General features: G+C 45.7%; 1 protein-coding gene across 1 annotated transcript in view; it reads right to left on the bottom strand.

Moving 5' to 3' along the window:
• The window catches only part of LOC310963362 (E3 ubiquitin-protein ligase HECW1-like), a 49,914-nt gene extending 34,083 nt beyond the window's left edge, over positions 1–15,831 (bottom strand). Inside the window, exons 1-4 of the mRNA XM_083936141.1 lie at positions 15,716–15,831; positions 7,805–8,126; positions 6,814–6,921; positions 4,611–4,705 (exon numbers count right to left, since the gene is read on the bottom strand). Coding sequence (XP_083792267.1) covers positions 4,611–4,705; positions 6,814–6,921; positions 7,805–8,126; positions 15,716–15,745 — 555 coding nt within the window. The 5' untranslated portion in view covers positions 15,746–15,831. The remainder of the gene's footprint in view (positions 1–4,610; positions 4,706–6,813; positions 6,922–7,804; positions 8,127–15,715) is intronic.
• Positions 15,832–22,275: the final 6,444 nt, after the last annotated feature.

The following is a 22,275-nucleotide window of genomic DNA, read 5'->3' as shown; positions in this document are numbered from 1 at the left end:
GCCAGGATAAACCCTCTATCACCAACATACGGGCCAAACCAACCAATCAGATGACTGAAGCGTGTGACGTGCTAACAGCGTGGAGGCAAAGCTCAGAAAGGAAACAACATGTGGGTAAAGGATATTTTCCCTTTGTGTTTAACGTGAATTTACGGATCAAAGGCCCAATTTCAGGAGCCCGGTCCATATTCAACAGAAGGATCCAGAGAACAAAGAGTTAGTGAGCGGCTTGCTCCATAGCTGCTCATCTCATCCGTGGAAGCCGCCATGTTGTTTACACTCAATAGTTGCTTATCGCTTCGTCACTTAAACCCACCTCTAAACCAACTCTGATTGGTTCGGTCATTTGGTCAAACTTCTCCAAATTTTCTCCACCACATGTTACCAAACTGATCTGCGAGTGATATACAATGTAGCTCGCAAGATCATGATGGTCTCACGAGGCTACCCTAAAGGTGCCAATTATCTCAAAATGGCAGCAATCAGCACGATTCATGAGCCAACCAAAGAATCTGTCTATCACTAATTGGAAACCCTTGATTATCCCCCTCACGCTGTGCACACATCCATTGTCACTGGGGGCCTGTGGAACTGCCAGTCAGCCACCAGGTCAGTCATGGCTACGCCTCCTCGCCGTCCCTGGGCTTCCTTGCTCTGACTGAGATCTAGATCACACCAGACAACCCCGCCTCCCCCACTGCCCGCTCCTCCGCCTACTCCTTCAACCACACACGCAGAACTGCCGGCCGAGGGGGGGACAGTAGTTTGCTTATCTCGCCCAAATGTTCCTTTTCTCTCTACCCCTTTCCACACAAAACTCCTTCTCTATAAAACTTTGCACTGTGTCTGTAACCCAGTTAAAATTCAATATTGTCGTGCTTTACCGCCCACCAGGCCCTCTCAGTATACAACAGTCAGGGTGTTGGTGATACCATTCTCAAAGAAAACATACATATTTCTGCTGGTTTCTGGTGTATTGTCCCATGGCACACCACCTGTCATAAGTGTAACATGATATATTATAAGCAAATATCCACCTACTGTGTTTTATCACGTGTGGTATTATACTTATACTATACTTCAGAAAGTCTACTAGACAGTTAACAGATTCAGAGCTCCAGCGTACTCGTCTCTCAACATGCTGCACAGAAACAAAGGCGAAGGTAGACGTCTGGACGAGATGTCAAGAGCGTACATGAAAGCAAATACAAACACATGAACAGAGTGAATACATATGGTTACCCAGGCTATCCAGCTGAGCCTCGTCCTCCTTCTGCTCCTTCCCTCAGGATGACTGGGAGACAGCAGTCCCAGCTGGAGACACATGCCGTCCATCACACCCATTCACATCAAGCACTGTGTCTTATCCGTCTAGAGTAAACAACAAGCAAGGCAGACGGATCTCCCTCCACTGCTTTCCTGTCTGTACATATCCTCCATGTTTCTTTTCTTCTACTTCTTCTTCCTTTGTTGTATCAGCCTCCAGCAGTTTGGCCTGGTGCTCTCCCACCCCTCGCTTCCAAAAACCTGAATGACTCACCTGGAGTGGACTCTCTTGTCCCATCTCTACTCCTCCATCCCTCCCCCCGACCGTCTCCCTTCCTATGGAGGTTATTTTTATGCGTTTGTCCTCCGGAAGCGAGTACAGATCAAGTTCTGGGCCCATCAGCATTTCCAGGGGCCCAGAGCAGCAGAATGGGAGGGCAAACACTGAAACCCAATCCCCTAGCTGGACACCCTCTTGATAACAGGGTCTGATTGATAGAGAGGTCGTTGCTTGATGTGTTGAGAAGTAATATTTGGTCCTAGTGTTCAAAAGATTTTCATCTGAGGATCTTCGAACCGCTATTCATCATTTCACCACTATTCGATTCACACTGGGAACCCTGCTTATTCAATGTCTGGGCACTGTCCCACTGCAGACCTAATTGCTGACGCTCTGCACTGTGCAGTACCTGAGCCGGGCTTCCCTGGCAGGGTTTTGATTTAAGTCGCAGTTGGCAACATTTGTTTGATCATATTCACTGTAACTGACACTCTGCTTCGATAGAACAACATAAATCATCCAGTTTTAGAAAAAAAACGCACCTCCACGTACAGTTCGTGCACGCTCCACAGATCCCCCCCCCTCCCCTCGAGCATGTTACAAAATCACATGCACACGCCTCAAGCTAGGCATACGCTAAATGACGCTAGCAGTTGCTATCTATGAGTAAGTTAGCAGGCCTTCCTCCATGTAGTGTGTACTCTATGCTGTTTATTGACGAGAGAAGACACAGGCGCGTTCACAGGAATATGGTGCACGCGCACTGACGAGCAGTCGATGGGAGGGACCCGAGGAGCTCAGTGGTACAGGGGGAGGGGCTTGAGAGTTGTAAACATTCATAATTTGATCATATTTGGACGAGAGGGTCTCGCGAAGCAGCGAGTGTCATTTCAGTGGGGCTGCACTTAGCCAAGCGCTAAAGAGGGAACGACCGATTTTCAATCGGCTGACTTGAGTCATCCTGCGAACTATTGCCAGAGTGAGCGCCGAGCTCTCTATACTATAGCTAACTCCAGCAAAGTAAAAACACACTGTTAGAGGGTCAAAGTCCCAAGACTATAAGACAGACAACACCCAAAACAAGTTCACACCAAGTCTTGATGTACACCATACTGTAGATATGTAATTAAACCTCTATCATGTCGCTAGCAGGGCAATCTGTCAATCAGAAGGTAGCCGCGCCCAAAATCATACCCTGCTGTATTATCTATTTTAGTCTTAAGGAGACAATGATTTAATAAATTAACATCGTGCTGTACTGAAGAAGACCCGGAACCAGTGATTGAGACCATGAATTCATTAGGAAAATGTTTACTGAGGTAATAATCAAGGGAGTAGTTTAGGCTCATTTGAGTCTCATTGACTTCTATATAAATAGACTTCTGCAACCAGTGGTGTCGCCCCCTGCTGGACGTTAGAAAGAATGCAAGTTTAAGGCACTTATCCAACAATTTTAGCCTCTTATTCACCCATTCACATACACACTCACAAACCGATGGCAGCAAGCTCGACAACCATCGGGACATATTTGGGGGTTCAGAGTCTTGCATAAGGACACATTATGACGTGTGGACAGGAGGGACCTTGGATTGGTTGAAGGATGAACCACTCTACCTCTGAGCCACAGTCACATCCATCTCTTTTATAAAGTGGTCAGTGTAAATAACATCAACAGCCCTTGTATGGTACACCACAAATCTAATTTCCATGTAAAAGGTTATTAATGCCACTTTTTAATAGTGCTCTCTCCACAAATTAACTACAGCCAATTACTTGTGTGCTGTGTAAACAATCATACTAATGTACTTTTCTGTGTATGATGCTGTATCTTAAGTGTTAAGGTGATTAGCTCTCAGCAGAATCCTTGTTGAGAAACCTTAATTCAAAGAACAGACCAAACTAAATCTAACTACCGTATTCTCCGCACTATAAGTTGCACCTAAAAACCTTCAAATGTCTCAAAAGCCGACAGTGCACCTTATAATCCGGTGCTCCTTATATATGGACCAATATTGAGCCACAACAGGTCTCCAACTACAGTGAGCAGCCGCCGACTCTATTTTCCCCCGTAGAAGAAGTAACGCGCGGTGCATGTTGACATATACGACTGCGTGAAGCGTGCCGTTTCATTTCCATTTGTGTGTTCGTGTAAAGAGCCCAAAATGGCTCCTGAGACACGCTTACGACGCAGAGTTTAAACTCAAGGCCATTAGTCACGCAGTAGAACACGGGAATAGAGCAGCAGCCGGAGAGTTTAACATGAACCAATCAATGGTGCGGAAGTGGAGGAAGCAACAAGACGACCTGCCCAAGTATAGAAAGCTAAACAGAGTTTCAGAGGGAACAGAGCGAGACGGCTGCAGCTGGAGGACAAACTCCAACAGTGGGTTGTTGAACAGAGAGCAGCAAGTAGAAGTGTCGATACAATCACTATTCGACTGAAGGCAACAGCGCTAGCTGATACTATCCAGCTGCAGACACGGAGCACAAGCCCCTCACTTGACAGAAGTGACGCAAAAGTTTTTTTTTTCAAGTGAGGGACTTGTGTCAAGTGAGGGGCTTGTGCTCCGGGTCTGCAGCTGGATGCTACTCGCACTAGCACGCAAACTTAACATCAATGAATTTAGAGGCAGTCCTTAACGTAACCCCAGCCTCGACTGTAGCGTCTTTTCTATGCGCCTTATAATGTGGTGCGCCTTATATATGAAAAAAGTTTCAAAATAAGACATTCATTGAAGGTGCGCCTTATAAGGTGGTGCGCCTTATAGTGCGGAAAATACGGTATATAACTATTTGCAATGGATGATCATTTTTTGAACGCGTCTCTAAGTGAAATATACGTGATTCCTTCTAATGTAGCATTGTAATTTAATCAGAGGTGTAGCTGCGGTGTAGCTACCTCAGGAGTAGCTTCCTCACCAATGATTGACATGACTGACTGAAGTCAACAGCGATAAAGAGACTAGGCTGCCATTCAACAAACACAAGATACTGAGTGACCCATGAAGTCTCAGAAATCTCAGAAAGCTGCGTATGTCAAATAAAGCCATGGGGTGAGACTTACAGGTGCAGGACCCTTCTTTATGGTTATGCTGGGTGTGGTGGCCCTCAGTGCTCCGGTGACACCGTGGTAGTATCTGAAGCAGACCTGGGTCTCAGCTGAGGAGGACACACAGATGGGAGGTGGCAATGATGGAGAGAAAATCAAACAGGAATTAGTTTTCCTTTCATTTCCACTGAATTCGACTCAACACAAAACCAAAACATTATTTTGTATTACACAGAGAGCGTGTTTGGAAGCAGTTGCGATGACCACTAATCGCTCATCTCACAGAACAGACTCACACCCGTACTCCCCTCACTCTCTACCCTTGGGTAGGGAAATAAAGTCAACGTCAATTTCCTCCCGTGAAGCCGACATGGAGAAGATTTTTTGTTTTAGTACATTTTTGCGGTAGGTCAGGCTAGTGAAGGCAGGTTAGGGAGGTCCACTCAGCTCAGGAGCTTCTGCTAACACACCAGGGGAGACCAACCTCAACTTATCACATACGGTGACCTGCCAATGGATGTAATGATTTGAACGCGGATGAGAGGGCAACTCAACAGTTCTACAACGCTCTCTTGCATTGGATAAGCTCGTACCCTAAAACTGCTGATTTTGGCCTAAAGCTTCTTAAAAAGTCACCTCCACCTGCGAGAAACAGGCTGGTGCAACAAAATGGAAACACCTGAGCGGCTTTACACTGACAAAATCTATTGTATGCATTTCCTGTGTGCATGCACATAGTCTCTCTCACTCCCACGCACAATTCCCTGTGTCCCTAAACGCTGTGATTGTGCACCATTTGTGACTGTCTCCCTGCGCCCGTTCTCGCCCTCCCTCTAATGATGTGCCTCCGGCAGCAACAACTCTGTACATTTTTCAGAGACAGATGCTTCACATGCTGCTGTAGCACTATATGGGCTGATGGGTCAGTCCACTTTGTTATTACAGGCAACAAATAAAAACACCAAGTCAAGATGTTTTCATTTCAGCTCAAAAATTCACTATATTGGCCGCTATATCAGTGATTGTTGAATCAGTATTGAACTCAAAAATCCCATATCCATCGGGCACCACAAGGTATTTAAACTCACTCACAACCTGCAACTGCTTGCCTGCTACAGGTGTGCAATGGATAACGCTGACTGTTAAAGACACATTTACGTAAAAAGAGGCCACGTTGTGACCTGAGCCTGAACGGGTGAGCTAAGCTGCAGCCACTGCTTTTGTTCTGCCATGTACAAATAAAACAGTGTCGCCTGCGTACATCAGGGTCTCAACGTCAGGACAAACATACGGGTGGTTCCTCTGCTTTTGTTCTGCTATGTACAAATAAAACAGTGTCGCCTGCGTACATCAGGGTCTCAACGTCAGGACAAACATACGGGTGGTTCCTCTGCTTTTGTTCTGCCATGTACAAATAAAACAGTGTCGTCTGCGTACATCAGGATCTCAACGTCAGGTCAAACATACGGGTGGTTCCTCTGCTTTTGTTCTGCCATGTACAAATAAAACAGTGTCGTCTGCGTACATCAGGGTCTCAAAGTCAGGACAAACATACGGGTGGTTCCTCTGCTTTTGTTCTGCCATGTACAAATAAAACAGTGCCGTCTGCGTACATCAGTGTCTCAACGTCAGGACAAACATACGGGTGGTTCCTCTGCTTTTGTTCTGCCATGTACAAATAAAACAGTGTCGTCTGCGTACATCAGTGTCTATACGTCAGGACAAACATACGGGTGGTTCCTCCGCTTTTGTTCTGCCATGTACAAATAAAACAGTGTCGTCTGCGTACATCAGTGTCTCAACGTCAGGACAAACACACGGGTGGTTCCTCTGCTTTTGTTCTGCCATGTACAAATAAAACAGTGTCGTCTGCGTACATCAGTGTCTATACGTCAGGACAAACATACGGGTGGTTCCTCTGCTTTTGTTCTGCCATGTACAAATAAAACAGTGTCGTCTGCGTACATCAGTGTCTATACGTCAGGACAAACATACGGGTGGTTCCTCCGCTTTTGTTCTGCCATGTACAAATAAAACAGTGTCGTCTGCGTACATCAGTGTCTCAACGTCAGGACAAACACACGGGTGGTTCCTCTGCTTTTGTTCTGCCATGTACAAATAAAACAGTGTCGTCTGCGTACATCAGTGTCTCAACGTCAGGACAAACATACGGTTGGTTCATGTATCAACTAAACAAGCTGGTTTTTTTGTTACTTACAGTCACTGAAGTTGGAGCTGGAGTCAATTTTCCAAACGATCTGCCCCTTGTGAGATCCGTTGATGCCCCGGTTCTTGTAGTCCAGAAAGTTCTCAGACAAAGCCTCATCTGAAAAGAGATCGAACTGATGAAGCCACACTCCTGCTCCTGTGGTTTTCACAAATTGGGGTGAGGAGAGGCTAACTGGGCGGTCTGTCACAATCAGTTGGGGATGTGTGAGGCACAGCCTAAGCACTGTCCTCCTATAGTCAGTGATGTGTTAGTTCAGTAATCATCAGCTGGACACAAATCTGGTATTGGAGGTGGGGAAAAATTGCCTGTTTTACTGTGAATTAATCTTGTTTCCTCTCTGTATATTTATTTATTTTCTCTATGCTCTGTGTTAACATCTTATTTTGAAAAGCGGATATACTTCCTGTGTATCCTTCCAACGGCTCTGGGAAGTGTGTATGCTGCAGCTTAAATGAATAATTCACCGTCTTTAAAGGATTAACAACCATAAAAGGTTAAACAATCTAATAAAATAATAACAACACACCATTGAGAAACAGAATACGTTCACTATACATGATTAGGGGACATACTTTCAACCTTAAATAAGATAATTATGTATTAGTCTAAGGTATAACAATAAATACATAACCAGTAAAAAAGTAGTAAATGGTAAAAAAGCAAAATATCATTAAAAAACAGACTGAACATTGAATGCACAGTATTCACATTATTGCACAGAGGATACATTAATATTGATATTGCACCGTTAAGTGGATATTGATATTGCATCTGAGTGAGTTTTAAGGTATTACCAGTTTTTATTGCATTTTTAATGATATTATACACAGTTATATTATATTATCTTATTATATGCTTCATTGCAGAGTGGAGCAAACAAAATAAATACCTAAATACTGACAAAACGCACTTGTTTTAACGGTGATTGGATGTTAAAATGAAAATGATCCATCTTGTATCAACGTCATATTCCACTTACCAACAAGATACATGCCAATCCAGTCTCCGGCATCCACGTCCTCCTTGATGTCCCATGTGATCACCAGGTCTTCAGACTGGCCGATGGTGTAGCGGGAGGAGCTGATGGTGAGGGTGGAGCGAGCGTCCGGGGAGACCAGATCGGTGTCACTGGTGGACCGCGACAGCCCCAGCACGAAGTCCTCCTGGTTCAGGCCATTGACAGCATAGGTCTCCGGGCCGCAGCTGTGACGGACCGCATCTTTGCAGCGCTGGCGGGTCTGGCTGCTGCGGGTCGGGGAGGCCATGGCCGCCAGACCCAGGAACCGATTTTGGTACAAGTTCTGCAAGAAAATACACAGCAAGAAGCTTTTAGCAAAATAAACAGTGAATTAAAGGAGAAAATCAAAGGAGAAAGCACTTAATTGCAAACTTTTCTCTATAATGAGCCGGCGTTCTCCTGGCTAACTGTTACTGACCTAATTTAGTCAACTTCAGACCACGGTGGCTTAAATATGGAAGTATATGTGTCATCGAATTTTCTAGAACTGAATATTTATGCATTGAAAATATGTATCTGAATGTTTTGACTCTGAATCTAACTCTTTATCTTTCAATGTTCATAAATTCAAAGTTAAAGAAGTCAAGGTTAAAAATTCAATATGCCAAATTCAGAAGCAAAATACAATGTATAAAAATTCAGTGTGTAAATTCAGTGTATATAGCGGTGTTGCCCTAGATTCGTTGCCAAACATCTGCTGTTACTTAAAGAGTGACTCAACACTTATTAAACGAGTCAGTAGATGACATGTAAGGTCACTTTATCATGCACTATAAGGATCTCTGTCACATTTTACAGTCGTCAGTGCAACAGTGTAGGGACCTACATCGATACATACATCCATAAAAACATACACAGACAGATGCAGCGCCACCTATTGGCCTAATGGCATCATATTTGTCATGGCCTTTCAGACATCATAACTACAGACGTCCACCAAAGGATGTTGCAAAAGCACAAAGCGTTCAGGAGATATGACATGTTTTGAAATAGCGCCACAGCATCGGAGTAAACTTTATTTAGCTACAGCAAAACTATATGGAACATCAGAAACAAAAATATGGCTGCGTCTGGGGTTGTTCTGCACAATATTTGGTGATGATTGCCCAAAATTTGTAGGAGGAATGGCAAAAACAAAACTAGGTAGACACCCAGCAAGTGTCTGGACCCTGTTGGATCATTGAGCTTTATCGTGGCAAGCGTAATCACTCACTTACGGTAAGGGATAAGCTGCTCCGTCTAGAGTTTGAATTCTGAATTCTTACCAAAACATTTCGGCCATTTTGCATGGATTTAATGATTCTGGAAACAGCTAATTCATTGTTAATTCATTGTTCTTGCTCTAATTTGCACACAATTCAAATGAAGGGAACATCTATTTAGATGGGCATGGCTGTGGCTTATACAGCTCCATTTTTATGGACCCACATAATTTTGTTTTGGAGACTTATGGTTCAAAAGTTACAGGCTTAAACATGAAGTTTGTTGTCATAGCACCATCTTGCTACAGGAAATTGCATCACATTCGACAATGCACTCTCTTTTGTCCCCGCCATGACGTAGATCGGATTAAAAGGCAGGCAGGCAGACATTTGATTCAATTCAGTTTTATTTACAGTGCAAAATCATAACCAAAGTTATCTCAGGACACTTTACAGAGTAGGTAAAGACCACACTCTATAGCTTATTTATGATTTACAGAGTCGCATCCCCTACTATGTCAATCTAAACCTCATCATTTGTAGAGAGTGCTCAGGAATGACTTGTTTCTAACATAGATTGTCCTTAATATTAGGTGTTAATACATTTTTTAAATATGCACTATATAGCAGATTCCTTTTAGTATGTGTAGAAAAATATATATATATATTATGTTAGAATATCCAAGTTCAGCAATACAGATTACTATGCAATGGTAAAACATCACCAATTTAAATAGTGATGTCTGTTAGTACAATAGGACTCAAACCTTGATGAAAGATAAGTCATGTTACGTAGTTTCCAGCTAAAAGCACAGCAGCTTGTGTTGGGTAATACTTGACAATGTTGTCTTTCACTCCAGGCTCCTCCACTCACTCGATGGCTGAGAAGCACGGAGCCGGAGTGAATCTAAATGATTTAGCAGATTTGTTTTTTTAGCTGAAAATAGCAGCTGAAAAGCAAGCTGCAAATTCCCTGTCAGCCAGTCATTATGTGCTACTGTAGGGGTGCACCCTTCCCCAATTAAACATTAGAGATAAGGAACATAAACATGGATACTACATAATTGTGATACTAGATAATTGGAGTAGTGTCTGTGCACTCTAGCTTTATAAACACTAAAGCACAGAAGCTGGTTGAATGAGGATGGTTTGGTAATGTTGTGGCTTATGTAGCATGCTAGTTATATTGCCATACTGTTAACTGGTTGCTGTTAGCCAGCCTTCTGTTAGCTGATGATGCTAGCTGTTGTGTTAGGGTGTAAACAGGGTTGGTTCTTTGCCTTACGACACTGTTGCGATATCACGAGATCATGCGTAAATCCCCGGATCACAAGATCACACAAACCCATCTCGTCAGGCTTCAAGTATTGTGTTTATGTCCAAACCAACAGCAGTTCAGACCCCAAAGCCCACCTCTCCCAAATGGGCCGTGGCCGGCAACCGTACCGCTCCTAGACGCAGTACGGTCGCACTCACACTGGTCAAATGAACTCTACTTAAGCCGTGAAACGTGCTTGGGTACGATATGGATGGACAGTGCCAGTGGGCCCTAAGAATCTGTCAGTGTAAACCTTTGATCCTTTCAGCACCTGTGAACACTTGACTAAGAGATACTGTCTGCTCGGCACGGATGCTGTGATCACTGCAACACGCAGCATCATTCAGCGGCAAGTCCAAATGTCAGGGTGATCTTTCCATCAGATCGGAGAACGCTCTCGCTGGAAAGGTGCTTCAGGGCACAACTCAGTCAGCCTTGATGCACTGTTCTACATGCTGAGGCCCTTTGTGCGTGCAGTTGGGGAGGAAGAAAGGTTATCGGCATGCACGGTACAATTTACATGTGCCTGCTTTTGTCAACATGTTATGTGAATATTAGACACAAGCCAAGGGTTGTAGCGATGTATTGGTGGTGTTCATTGATTCGGCAATGCTACATATACAGTGCAATGAGTTTATATGTTGGCATCACACAATCACATTTACAGATACTGAATGTCAAAAGAAGTAGTGTAAGTAGTAGCGGGTTGGGGAGGGGGTGAGGGGGGATTGGGGGGGGCACTAACCTTGATACTACAGAGCTGCATCAGCATAATGACCAGTCAACCCAAAGCAGACCAAAACCTGAGGGAAGTGGGAGAAGGGCGGAGTGTTACACACCAGAAACAAACAAAAAGCAGAGGCTATGAATGGAGCGGAGGGGGGGGACAAGTTTTGGCATTTGTGTGCAGGAAGAAGGCATCAGACGTTCATACTTCATCTATATCGGATAAAAATATGAATAATTGAGACGGAGCAGGAGCACAGATGGACACGCGAGAGGGAGACGAAGGCCGGGACCTCCACGCATAAACACGGAGAGCAGAGATGAACAGCGGTGAACGGACGTTACGTCAGAGTGTCTGATGTTCATGATTCAAACATATTCAACACAGCAACAAAAACATCTCATTATCCTCATCTCTCACTTTTCATGTGCATCTACGTCTGGTCACATGGTTCTGCAATAAAGAGGTCAGCCTGCAAAGGAACAAAGTATTAGCTTTCTGCGTGTGGTTCACTTCTGGTCGGAAGGCTGTGATGCAACATGTTTCTGCTCTGTGTTCACCTTAGTTGATTTAAAGCTGCTATAATCCATATTTGTAACATGTACCATGTGTGAAAGTGAAAACAATGTCAGGACGTGAAAGGGGTCTCTTGCGGTGATGTACCGAGAGAGGATGGTCTGCTGAATCTGCAGCTACCCTCACATTTACACAACCTAAAGCTCTCCACGACTTCACTGTTCTGGTTTCGGAAAAAAAGCTTGTGTGTCTGCTCAAATGACCTCTAAAGGACATAATAAAATATAATAATCTCATTACACACACACACAAATACAGGCTGATTTATTCCTTAAACTCTTAACGACCGGACAGACAGGAAGAAGGTTTGGGGAAAAGGTGTCATGGCCATTTCCAAAGGGGTCCCTCGACCTCGGACCACACTGAGCTGTGGCTGAAGTGACCTGAGCTCAAATATTCTAGTTGTCTAATAAGTCAATCACACTCATACTTCATTGAATAACACAGTTCAAATGCCCTCAATTCCTCATCTGACGTGTGTATTCAAAGAAACAACAACAAATGTTACTGATGGTGCATCCGAGGACAAGCTGACATCTAAGATTTGAGAGTCTGCGGTCGAAAAAATAGTGACAGAAAAGAACAAATTCATATCATCTTCCTGATGACCGTACGTTCTTATTAGCCCTTCATTCATTCATTCATCTTCAGCCTCTTGTCCCTGTCGGGGTCGCCGATCGCAGCTGACATCGGGCGTGAGGCGGGGTCCACCCTGGACAGGGCGCTAGTCTATCACAGGACACATAGAGACAAACAGAGACAGACAACCATTCACACCTACGGGTGATTTAGAGTCATCAATGAACCGAACACCTGCACGTCTTTGGACTGTGGGAGGAAACCGGAGAACCCGGAGAAAACCCACGCAGACACGGGGAGAACATGCAAACTTAGCCCTTCAGTATTACTGTATTATAGTTTTCCTACTATGAATATCTCTCTCAGACTCCAGCAGCGGTCCTGTCAAAGCTATAACTAACAAAGGAGTTGTGAATTCACATGTGTAGACGCAACAGTGTGCACAATGTGACACACACACACACACACAATATGAGCTCATGCACTTGCAAAATAATATATGCACACTCACATCATGTTCAGATCCCTGGAGTCCTCATTAGTCATGTGGTACCATATTAGCATGGTGCCCGAGCTCGCTACGCTAACACACATGCACAGTGATCTCCTGGGGAACATCCCCAGTTGTCCTTCCTACTTGTTCTGGCACTTGCATAATTAACCGCTATGATTGCATTCAAGACTACTAGGGTTATTAATTCAGCGCACGTGTAGAGCAGGCGCAAGAGGAGACGCTGGGAAGCCTCTGTTGGAAATAAACTGATCCAGTACAAAGTGATGAGTATGATCGGTTTGATCTCCCTGATCAATGGAAGAAAGTCCTCCGTTTATCGTTCGGCGAACACTGAATACGTTGAAATTCCTTGTGGAGTCTTCACTGGTTGCCCGGTAACTCACTTAGACTGAAAGACAACAGGAAGTAATCGCTCACGCCAAGAAGTAATCCACGATCATTACTACCAGGACTGACCCTTGAATAGAGACCTGGATCATCTGCCAGTCTCACAGTCGAACCATCACAGCGGAGGATATTGTGGCTCGGAAACACAAGATCATGCCATTCACACTCTGTGGCGCTGTAGGCCTCGTACGCATCCACGCAGTCCTTAACAAAAAGAAACACTCTTTATCCTGGAGCCGTAGACAACCAATCAAAACAGAAGGTAGAAAACACCTGAGGCCCGACTTCCCTGCTGGTCACGGTGCTACACACAGGCTCAAACTGTGAGCTGTACGTTCGGACACTTTCATGCTTTTGGTGTTTATTTGGGAAGTTAACCTGTTAAAGCTAACGTTAGCATGTTGCGCAGCTAACTTGGCTAGCTTCCATATGGACCAGGGGTGGGCGATTCCGGTCCTGAAGGGCCACTGTCCTGCATGTTTTAGGTTCCTCCCTACCCTAACACACCTGAGTCTAACAATAATCAAACTGTGACGAGCTTCAGCTGCTTGATAACGAGCGAATCGTTAGAGTCAGGTGTGTTAGAGCAGAGAGAAACCTAAAACATGCAGGACAGTGGCTCTCCAGGACAGGAATTGCCCACCCCTGCTCTGCTCCAGACTGCTATAGCGCTGTAGGCCTCGTCCACACCAACACTGGGATTTTGGAAATTGAACTTTTATGGCCCCCAGGTAAAATAAAAAATCCCGTCCACAACACCGGTGTGATAGAAAATATCCCCGTCCACATGAAACCGCAAAGTCCACCTCAAACCATGTCCTGCAGCAGTAGCACTCCTAACAGGAAGTGAATTTTAGCCAATCACAAGGCTGGAAAACGTCCTACCGGAAAAACAACAAAGGCGAACCGAGGCCGGGCAGATTCCTTGACACTGCTTAAAAGTCTTTTCCAAAAAGTTCACCCTGGACTCCTGCTGCTTTATAGAGAGATTAGATCTCCACACTGGCCTGGGAACGCCTCAGGATCCCCCAGTAAGAGCTGGTTAATGTGGCCCGGGAAAGGGAAGTTTGGGGTCCCCTGATAAAGCTGCTGCCCCCGCGACCCGACCCCAGATAAGAGGCTGAAGATGAGATGAGATGAAAATGCTGTGCGTTGAACACATCTCGGTTTGGAGTTCATTCACTTACATGAGCTACAATACTCTTGTACTTACATGGCAGCATAATGGAGTACACAGTCAGAATTTAACACATATAAGTCACAGAGTGTGGTCTTTACCTACTCTGTAAAGTGACCTGAGATAACTTTTGTTATGATTTGGCACTTTAAATAAAACTGAATTGAACTGAATGTGGATTTTAAAATCATTTATTTACGTAATAAGCATCTAACAACTGGTATTCAGGTGTTTAATTAGAGCGTGGTCTGTACCTAGTGTTGTTAAGTGACCTGAGATAACTTTTGTGATGATTTGGCACTGTAAATAAAACTGAACTGAACTGAATTATTGCGGTGCGTGCATACGTCTGTCGGTCTGACTCTGAGAATGTACTGACTACAGTAAATTGCTGCTGCTGTAAAGGTACTTTCTCTCTGATTGTTACTGGATACATCATTATGGGACCTTACAAACCTCAAAATCATCAGAGAAGTCTGGAAAAGTGAGGGATTTTAAAAAGGAAACTGTGCAGGAACCCTGGATTACATTAAAACGACATTTAAAGGTAAAGCTGCACATCTAAAACACATTTTATTGTGTAATGAAACAACTTTACAACCTGCATCATGGGTGAAATGTGTCCCAGAGGCTCATTTATAATAAAATAAAGTGCTATGGTGCTGTTTGGAAATAGCCTGCACATGTGTATCCTGTTTAACTACAGCCTACATATGATTGCATGACACCAAAGCAGATGAAAACAAAAGGGGGAAAGGCTCCGTGGTGTGTGTGTGTGTCGCTGCAGCAGCAGGCCTATATAAGAGGATTTTAAAGGATGGGGATCCCCACACACAAAGAGGAGGGGGAAGCCTCTCCTCACATTAGGGCAAACCAAGCTGCTAGCCCTGACAGCTCCAGTGCCACGCCAGGCCCCGTTCACACATAACTCACTTTAATGTTTCGATGCTTACCGGTGAATATGGGACAGTTTACATGAACCATGACTCAATGACTGCACAGATTCTTAGCCGCACTTTGATTCGGCGCACATTTTACGCACCACAACCATCATTAGCGCGAATATGGGTCACTTTCTATGCATTATGTGGCTTGCTAGCAACGCCAGAATGACGCTAACACACACAGGAGAACCGTGCACACTGGCCCACCTCTAAAAACAATGCTACTTAAGCCATATATGCTATTAAATGAGTTCCTGTCGTGCGCCATTACCGGGGAACCCCAAACACATCATTACCCGAAATTTGGGGCAGGATTCAGCGTCTCGGTTCCTCCACACGGGACATAATGACACATAATGCGGGCTCCGGAGCGATGGGCCGCTCGCTGGAGACTGTCACGATAGGCTACATCCCCTCGCGTTACACGGCAACAATGGAGACGACCTACCTGGGATAAAATAAGCCGCCGGTGGATCATTCTCCAAGGGTAAAGGTGAGAGACTCGAAGGGGTGCACGCCTGCTAATTCCCACCGAGCTCCATTTCGACGTTAAAACGGGGCAGGAGCAACACAAACACACGGCAAAGGGCTCGATGCTGGAGTCACATCCTCTGGACCAAAGTAAAGCTGCACGAAATACAACGCACACAGTTTCCGGTCGTTGCCAAAATTGTAATAAGCCATTAAAAAAAGTCGTGACATGTGAAGGGTTTTCATGGTTTTGGTCCAAAATACGCGCGTAACAATTACTTTATCAGTTCCGTGATACATTGAGGCGATTTTGACGCAACGCATGCTTTTATTTTGAAGGCTCCACTTCCGCTCGCGTTGGAGGTAAATTTGTAGCATAGAGCTGGGTACCCGTGCCTCACAGCCAATTAGATAACGAGCTTCTTCTCGCGTGCGCAGCCTCGTCTCTGCATCCGTCCACCTACCAACGCACGCGTTAACGTGAAGTCTACACGCGCGCACGCGGCTGCTCGCGCGCGGTGATTATCCACATCATCACCGTGCATCGTTGCCCCTCAGAGAGCTGCAGCCGTGGGGATGCAGGGCTCGGTGGGTAGGAGCTTCCTGCTGGAACATACGGTTCACTCATCACACTGTGGACTGCTCCTCTGGTGGCATCTGCTGGACACAAGCGGGCAGTGCCTCCATGTGACATCACTGTAGCTCAGTCCATGGGTGACTTTGCTGGGAATCGGAGGGTCGCTGGTTCGAGTCCCAGTGTGGACAATGTGTGGAGCGTGGGCTGGTGGCTGGAGTGGTGCCTGATCATTTCCTGGGGATCAGTTACTGTGGACTGCTCCTCTGGTGGCATCTGCTGGACACAAGCGGGCAGTGCCTCCATGTGACATCACTGTAGCTCAGTCCATGGGTGACTTTGCTCGGAACCAAAAGGTTACGGGTTCGAGTCCCAATGTGCACCATGTATGGAACGTGGACTGGTGGCTGGACAGGTGCCTGTTCATCTCCTGTGCATCAGTTATTGTGGACTGATGGTTGTTTTAGTACACATATATGGCTTAAGTAAAATTGTCTTTAGAGGTGGGTCAGTGTGCACAGTTCTCCTGTGTGTTAGCGCCATTTTCTGTCGTTGCAGAAGGAGCCACATCATCCATAAAAAGTGTCCCATATTAGCCCTAAGGGAGTGTTGTGATGCATTCAATGTCCTAATGTGAGGGGAGGCTTCCCCCTCCTCTTTGTGTGGGGATTCATTCATCTTAAACCTCTTGTCCCTGTCGGGGTAGCAGGGGGCTGGAGCCGATACCAGCTGACATCGGGCGTGAGGCGGGGTCCACCCTGGACAGGACGCCAGTCTATCACAGGACACATAGAGACGAACAGAGACAGACAACCATTCACACCTACGGGCAAGTTTTAGAGTCATCAATTAACCGAACACCTGCACGTCTTTGGACTGTGGGAGGAAACCGGAGAACCCGGAGAACACCCACACAGACACGGGGAGAACATGCAAAGGCCGCAGTCGGGATGCGAACCTGAAACCATGAAATCCTCTCTTCCACTGAGTTTCTATTCCACTGAATTCTCCTGTGCAATTCTCTGCTGCTCCAACAGCAGAATTGTTCTTCCTGGCTTCCTAGACATCGTTGTCAAAAGTAATTCTGCATAAAAAGTACAGGTAAAAGAAGAAAAGGTTCGCTTCTAATGACAGCTCCTATCCAAGCGTATTCAAGCATACTGGAGGGAGACTCTACCGCAGTAATGGCGGCGCCGCTAGATGGCGAAACACACAAAGGGCTTGCCGGATTGGTCTAAAGAATCATATGCTTGTGAATGTTCTCATGTGTCCAGGTCGTCGTTATCCTCAAAGCAATTTCAGTCAAAAGCAACTGGACTTGGTTATTTGTCTAGGAAGACGTTTCACCTCTCATCCAAGAGGCTTCATCGGTTCATGTACACATCTGACCAGGCTGGGACTGGACCAGGACCAGGACCAGGCTGGGACTGGACCAGGACCAGGACCAGGACCAGGACCAGGATCAGGCTGGGACTGGTCCAACTAACTGGTGTGGAGATCCAGGTATTTAACGTCTCACAAGGCCGATGATGTCACTTGAACCCTTTGTGCTCCAAGTGCCTGCGATATAGATCCGCCACTCCCTTTTCCTAAAAGGCAGCCGGTCCCGTGGTGTTGACATTTCAAATCTGATTCCTGCCGTGTGCCACAGGAGCATCAATTGACACGTGTAAAGTGAGGCGCTTCAATCATGGCTCTCAGTGCATTTGGCCCCTCAGTTTACATTCTGCCCGTGTTTGTGCAGGAGGTGGGGAGATTGAATGGAGGGGAGACGGGGAAAATTGACAATATGAATGTAAATGAGTTGCCAAAATTTACATCTTCCTGGGTTGGCTGTGTGTGTAGTCCCCTGATATCTCCCTGTCATCCCACCCCCTCACATTATCTCCTATTCCCTTTCACTCCTCTTCACTCACTGTCTTCTCCCATCCCTCTCGTCCCCAGACTCACGCTGGCACCTCCTCCTCCTACCACTACCCGTTCTTGTTTTCATTTTCCCGGCTCCTCCGTCAGCCCCTCTCCATTACGGTTGATTCATTGAAATACAAGGAGGAACAGCTGCCTATTCATCTCTCCAACGACTGAGACGTGAGCGGATGGAGGAGGGGGTGGAAGAGGAGGGAAGGGGAGTCAGGATTTCTTTTTTTCATGATGTCCAGTAACTGCAGAGTCATGACTACGAGTGCTACAACTTAGCATCAATTTAGTGATTCGATCGGGAGGTTGGGCATCAGGAAAACAACAAACCTGTTAAAGGCTCAACAGGCAGCAGCTTTAGCAGGGGACCCCAAACTTCCCTTTCCCGGGCCACATTAACCAGCTCTAACTGGGGGATCCTGAGGCGTTCCCAGGCCAGTGTGGAGATCTAATCCCTCCACCTGGTCCTGGGTCTTCCCCGAGGCCTCCTCCCAGCTGGACGTGCCTGGAACACCTCCCTAGGGAGGCACCCAGGGTTCATCCTTACCAGATGATCCTGAACCACCTCAACTGGCTCCTTTCAAAAACTCTGTGCCTATCCTGCTGTTTAGACACTACGTAACGCCCTTTCAAAATATGATTTCCGGGTCCACGCCTCGTATTTCTACAACGCCGCAGGGCCGTGTTCCCCCTTGTTTACACATCTCATCCCATCTTCAACCGCTTATCCGGGGTCGGGTCGCGGGGGCAGCAGCTCCAGCAGGGGACCCCAAACCCCAAGATCTAATCTCTCCACCTGGTCCTGGGTCTTCCCCGAGGCCTCCTCCCAGCTGGACGTGCCTGGAACACCTCCCTAGGGAGGCACCCAGGGTTCATCCTTACCAGATGATCCTGAACCACCTCAACTGGCTCCTTTCAACGCAAAGGAGCAACGGCTCTACTCCGAGTTCCTCACGGATGCTGAACTTCTCCATCTAAATCTGAGGCCGTGGCTCTCAGCAGGAAACCGGTGGATTGCTTACTCCAGGTAGGGAAGGAGTCCTTACCCCAAGTGAAGGAGTTCAAGTACCTCAGGATCTTGTTCACGAGTGAGGGGACGATGGAGCGTGAGTTTGACCGGAGAATCGGAGCAGCGGGGGCGGAGCTGCAGTCGCTCTACCGCACCATTGTGATGAAAAGAGAGCTGAGGAAGGCAAAGCTCTGGATCTACCACTCAGTCCTGGTTCCTACCCTCACCTGTGGTCATGGTAGCTGGGTCAGGACCCAAAGAACGAGGTCACGGGTACAAGCGGCCGAAATGGGTTTTCTCTCTCTGACATACTGTCCTGGTTAATTTATTAAGCCGTATAGTTAATTGTCATTCATTCATGAGCTGCCCCCAAGAGGCAGTTTGTTAGACAGAGCACAGCCATGAATCAATTAAATCACAACAAAGCCGACAGGTGTAAAAACAAATTGTATTTCGATCACGATTTGTGGTCTTAAATTGCTGTCAAATGACATACTTCATGCGAGGAAAGACTCATTTATATGAATAATTAATGCTTTCAAAGTATTTCACCGGTGCCGATAAAAGTGTGATTATTATTATGATCCTATCTTTGACTCCATTAATGCAGGACACACACAGTGACATGCTTATGGCAATAGCAGCTGGTATAACAGCTGTCAGACTGCGGTGAGGCCAGGTATCATGTGTGTGACAATGATCTTTCGACACACACTTATAGTACACCCCGACAATCACGGCTGCAGACGGACAAATTACTCACAGATGACAAAGATCCTGCTCTTCTATCTCTTTGAGGACCGCTGTGAGCTACACTTAACGGTCTCCTTTAGTTGTCTAAATTTAACCGTTTCCTTTAGTCGTCTAAACTTAACCTTTTCCTTAAGTGGTCTAAACTTAACCGTCTCCTTTAGTCGTCATCTGCAAAACATAAAGAAGCAAAAGATTAGAAATAAATGGATTAATCAGTGAAAGTCTTTAAAGCTGTTTTAACGCTTTAAATGTCTGCTCAGCTTCTTGGTAGAGCACATTCAGAGTCTTAGTGGTAAAAGGGGTTGAACTTAACTCATCCTTTAAACGGTAAAAGTACCGGACAGCACTGAAGCTGAGGTTATTTTGTTATGGTTTGTGTTTGATCAGGATCCAAATGCACGACTCGACTCTGGTTCAAAGTGCAACAAACAGTCTTTAATGTTTACAAAGGTGCAAGAACAGGTGCGAGGTGGAGGCGTGGTGCGAGGTCCCAGGATCCTGATGTGGTAGGTGGAGTCACCGAGGAGTGCGTGGATGCAGGTGGCTTGATGTGAGGTCCGCTGTAGGGGAATGGTGATGCAGTGAGAGAGCTGGCAGGCAGGTCCACAGGCAGGCAGGGAGGAAGCAACACTCAGGACTGCACAGCAAAGCACAGTAATCTGAAGCAGGTAGCAAAGACACAGGGAGATTAGCTTCACAAGCTAAGCACAGAGCACAGAAGCCAGGATCCAAACCATCATGTTAGACTGACGAAACGATCTGGCGATGAGCAGGAGAGAAACCAGTGGCTTTATGGGAAGCTTGATTGTAGAGTGAGTTCACCTGAAGCCAGTTATAAATTTAATGTTTATTGTTAATCCAAAAGTAAATAAAACTGTTGAACCTGGGTATCTAATGACACGACAGTGACAAAGAAACAGTGACTCAGGGATTTCAGTTGGACTTAAACTAAATAAATGAGTCAGTGAGATGTTTTTATTTCTGTTATTGTTTAATCTAAACGCTGCCAGTGTCACAGGTTGGGCTGCTCCAATGCAAACCCTTGTATGCAGTCTCCATTATGTGTTAAAGGGGGCGTGCTATTATTATTATTATTTATTTATTTCACGTGTTAAGCTTATTTTCAGGTTCATACTTGTATTTTGGGTTTGTTTACATCTTTTAATAATAGAAAACATGCATATTTTCCCTCATAAGTCACAGAGTGTGGTCTCTACCTACTCCGTAAAGTCTCCTGAGATCACTTTTTTTATGATTTGGCACTGTAAAAAAATTGAATTGAATTGAAATTGAATCGCCACACCAGCTCAGACACAGCTGTGAGTCATTCTTCACTTTAATGTGGATTCTGTACAAGTTCAAGCCCCTTTTTAATGTTTAACTGCGTCGTTCACCTTTATTTTAGGCACAAAATCAATTTTGGCGGGTAAAAAAACCCACTGTGGCAGGTGTATTTTGAAATCCACCTGCCACGGTGGCTGCTGGCCAAGAAAAGTTAACTTCAGGCCCCGGTGACAACACATGTAATTGCTTTTATTGACAGTTCAGTATTATTATGCTGTAACGAATAAAACCCTGATCTAACAGCTGCGATGTGGAGAAGGCCCTTGATGTGAGCATTGTGGAGGCTTTTTGCTTTTAATTACACCAGTGACATTAACTTGACTGCAGCTGAAGCAGCCGCATCCCAGTCTGTTTACCTTTCAATTGACAACCATGTGTATATTCTGCTTTGGGCTGGTAATGCAAAACACCACGGAGAGTAATTAAAACGCATTCTCTCCTTCTTATTGGAGAGAGAGTCGGTTCTCCGGGGACTTTTTTTGGAACCGTCGAGGGGGCACCTGGGGACAGTGCCGAACCAAGAACTGACAAAAAGATGTTTAACTTTTGATTTGTGTGTACGAGCTTTGAAAAGTTCAAAGCTGTGTGTTATGAAGCGAAAGCCTCTGATCAACTTTAGACCAGGCTGTAATGAAAAGAACAATATGCTATTTTGTGACATAGGTGCAACTGATTGATTGATTCTTTCAATGACCACACAGGGGTTGGGGGTGGGGGGTTATCAGGACAGCTTTGTACAGGTTCCAACATCCATCTTCAACCGCTTGTCCCTGATTGATTGGGGTTGCGGGCTAGAGCCGATCCCTGGACAGGACGCCAGTCTATCACAGGACACATAGAGACGAACAGAGACAGACAACCATTCACCTACGGGTGATTTAGAGTCATCAATGAACCGAACACCTGCACGTCTTTGGACTGTGGGAGGAAACCGGAGAAC

This window comes from Echiichthys vipera (assembly GCF_963691815.1).
Source record: "Echiichthys vipera genome assembly, chromosome: 21".
In the NCBI taxonomy this organism is placed as follows: domain Eukaryota; kingdom Metazoa; phylum Chordata; class Actinopteri; order Perciformes; family Trachinidae; genus Echiichthys; species Echiichthys vipera.
The sequence above is the reverse complement of the archived record's forward strand: the minus strand, read 5'-3'. Positions and strand labels throughout refer to the sequence as shown.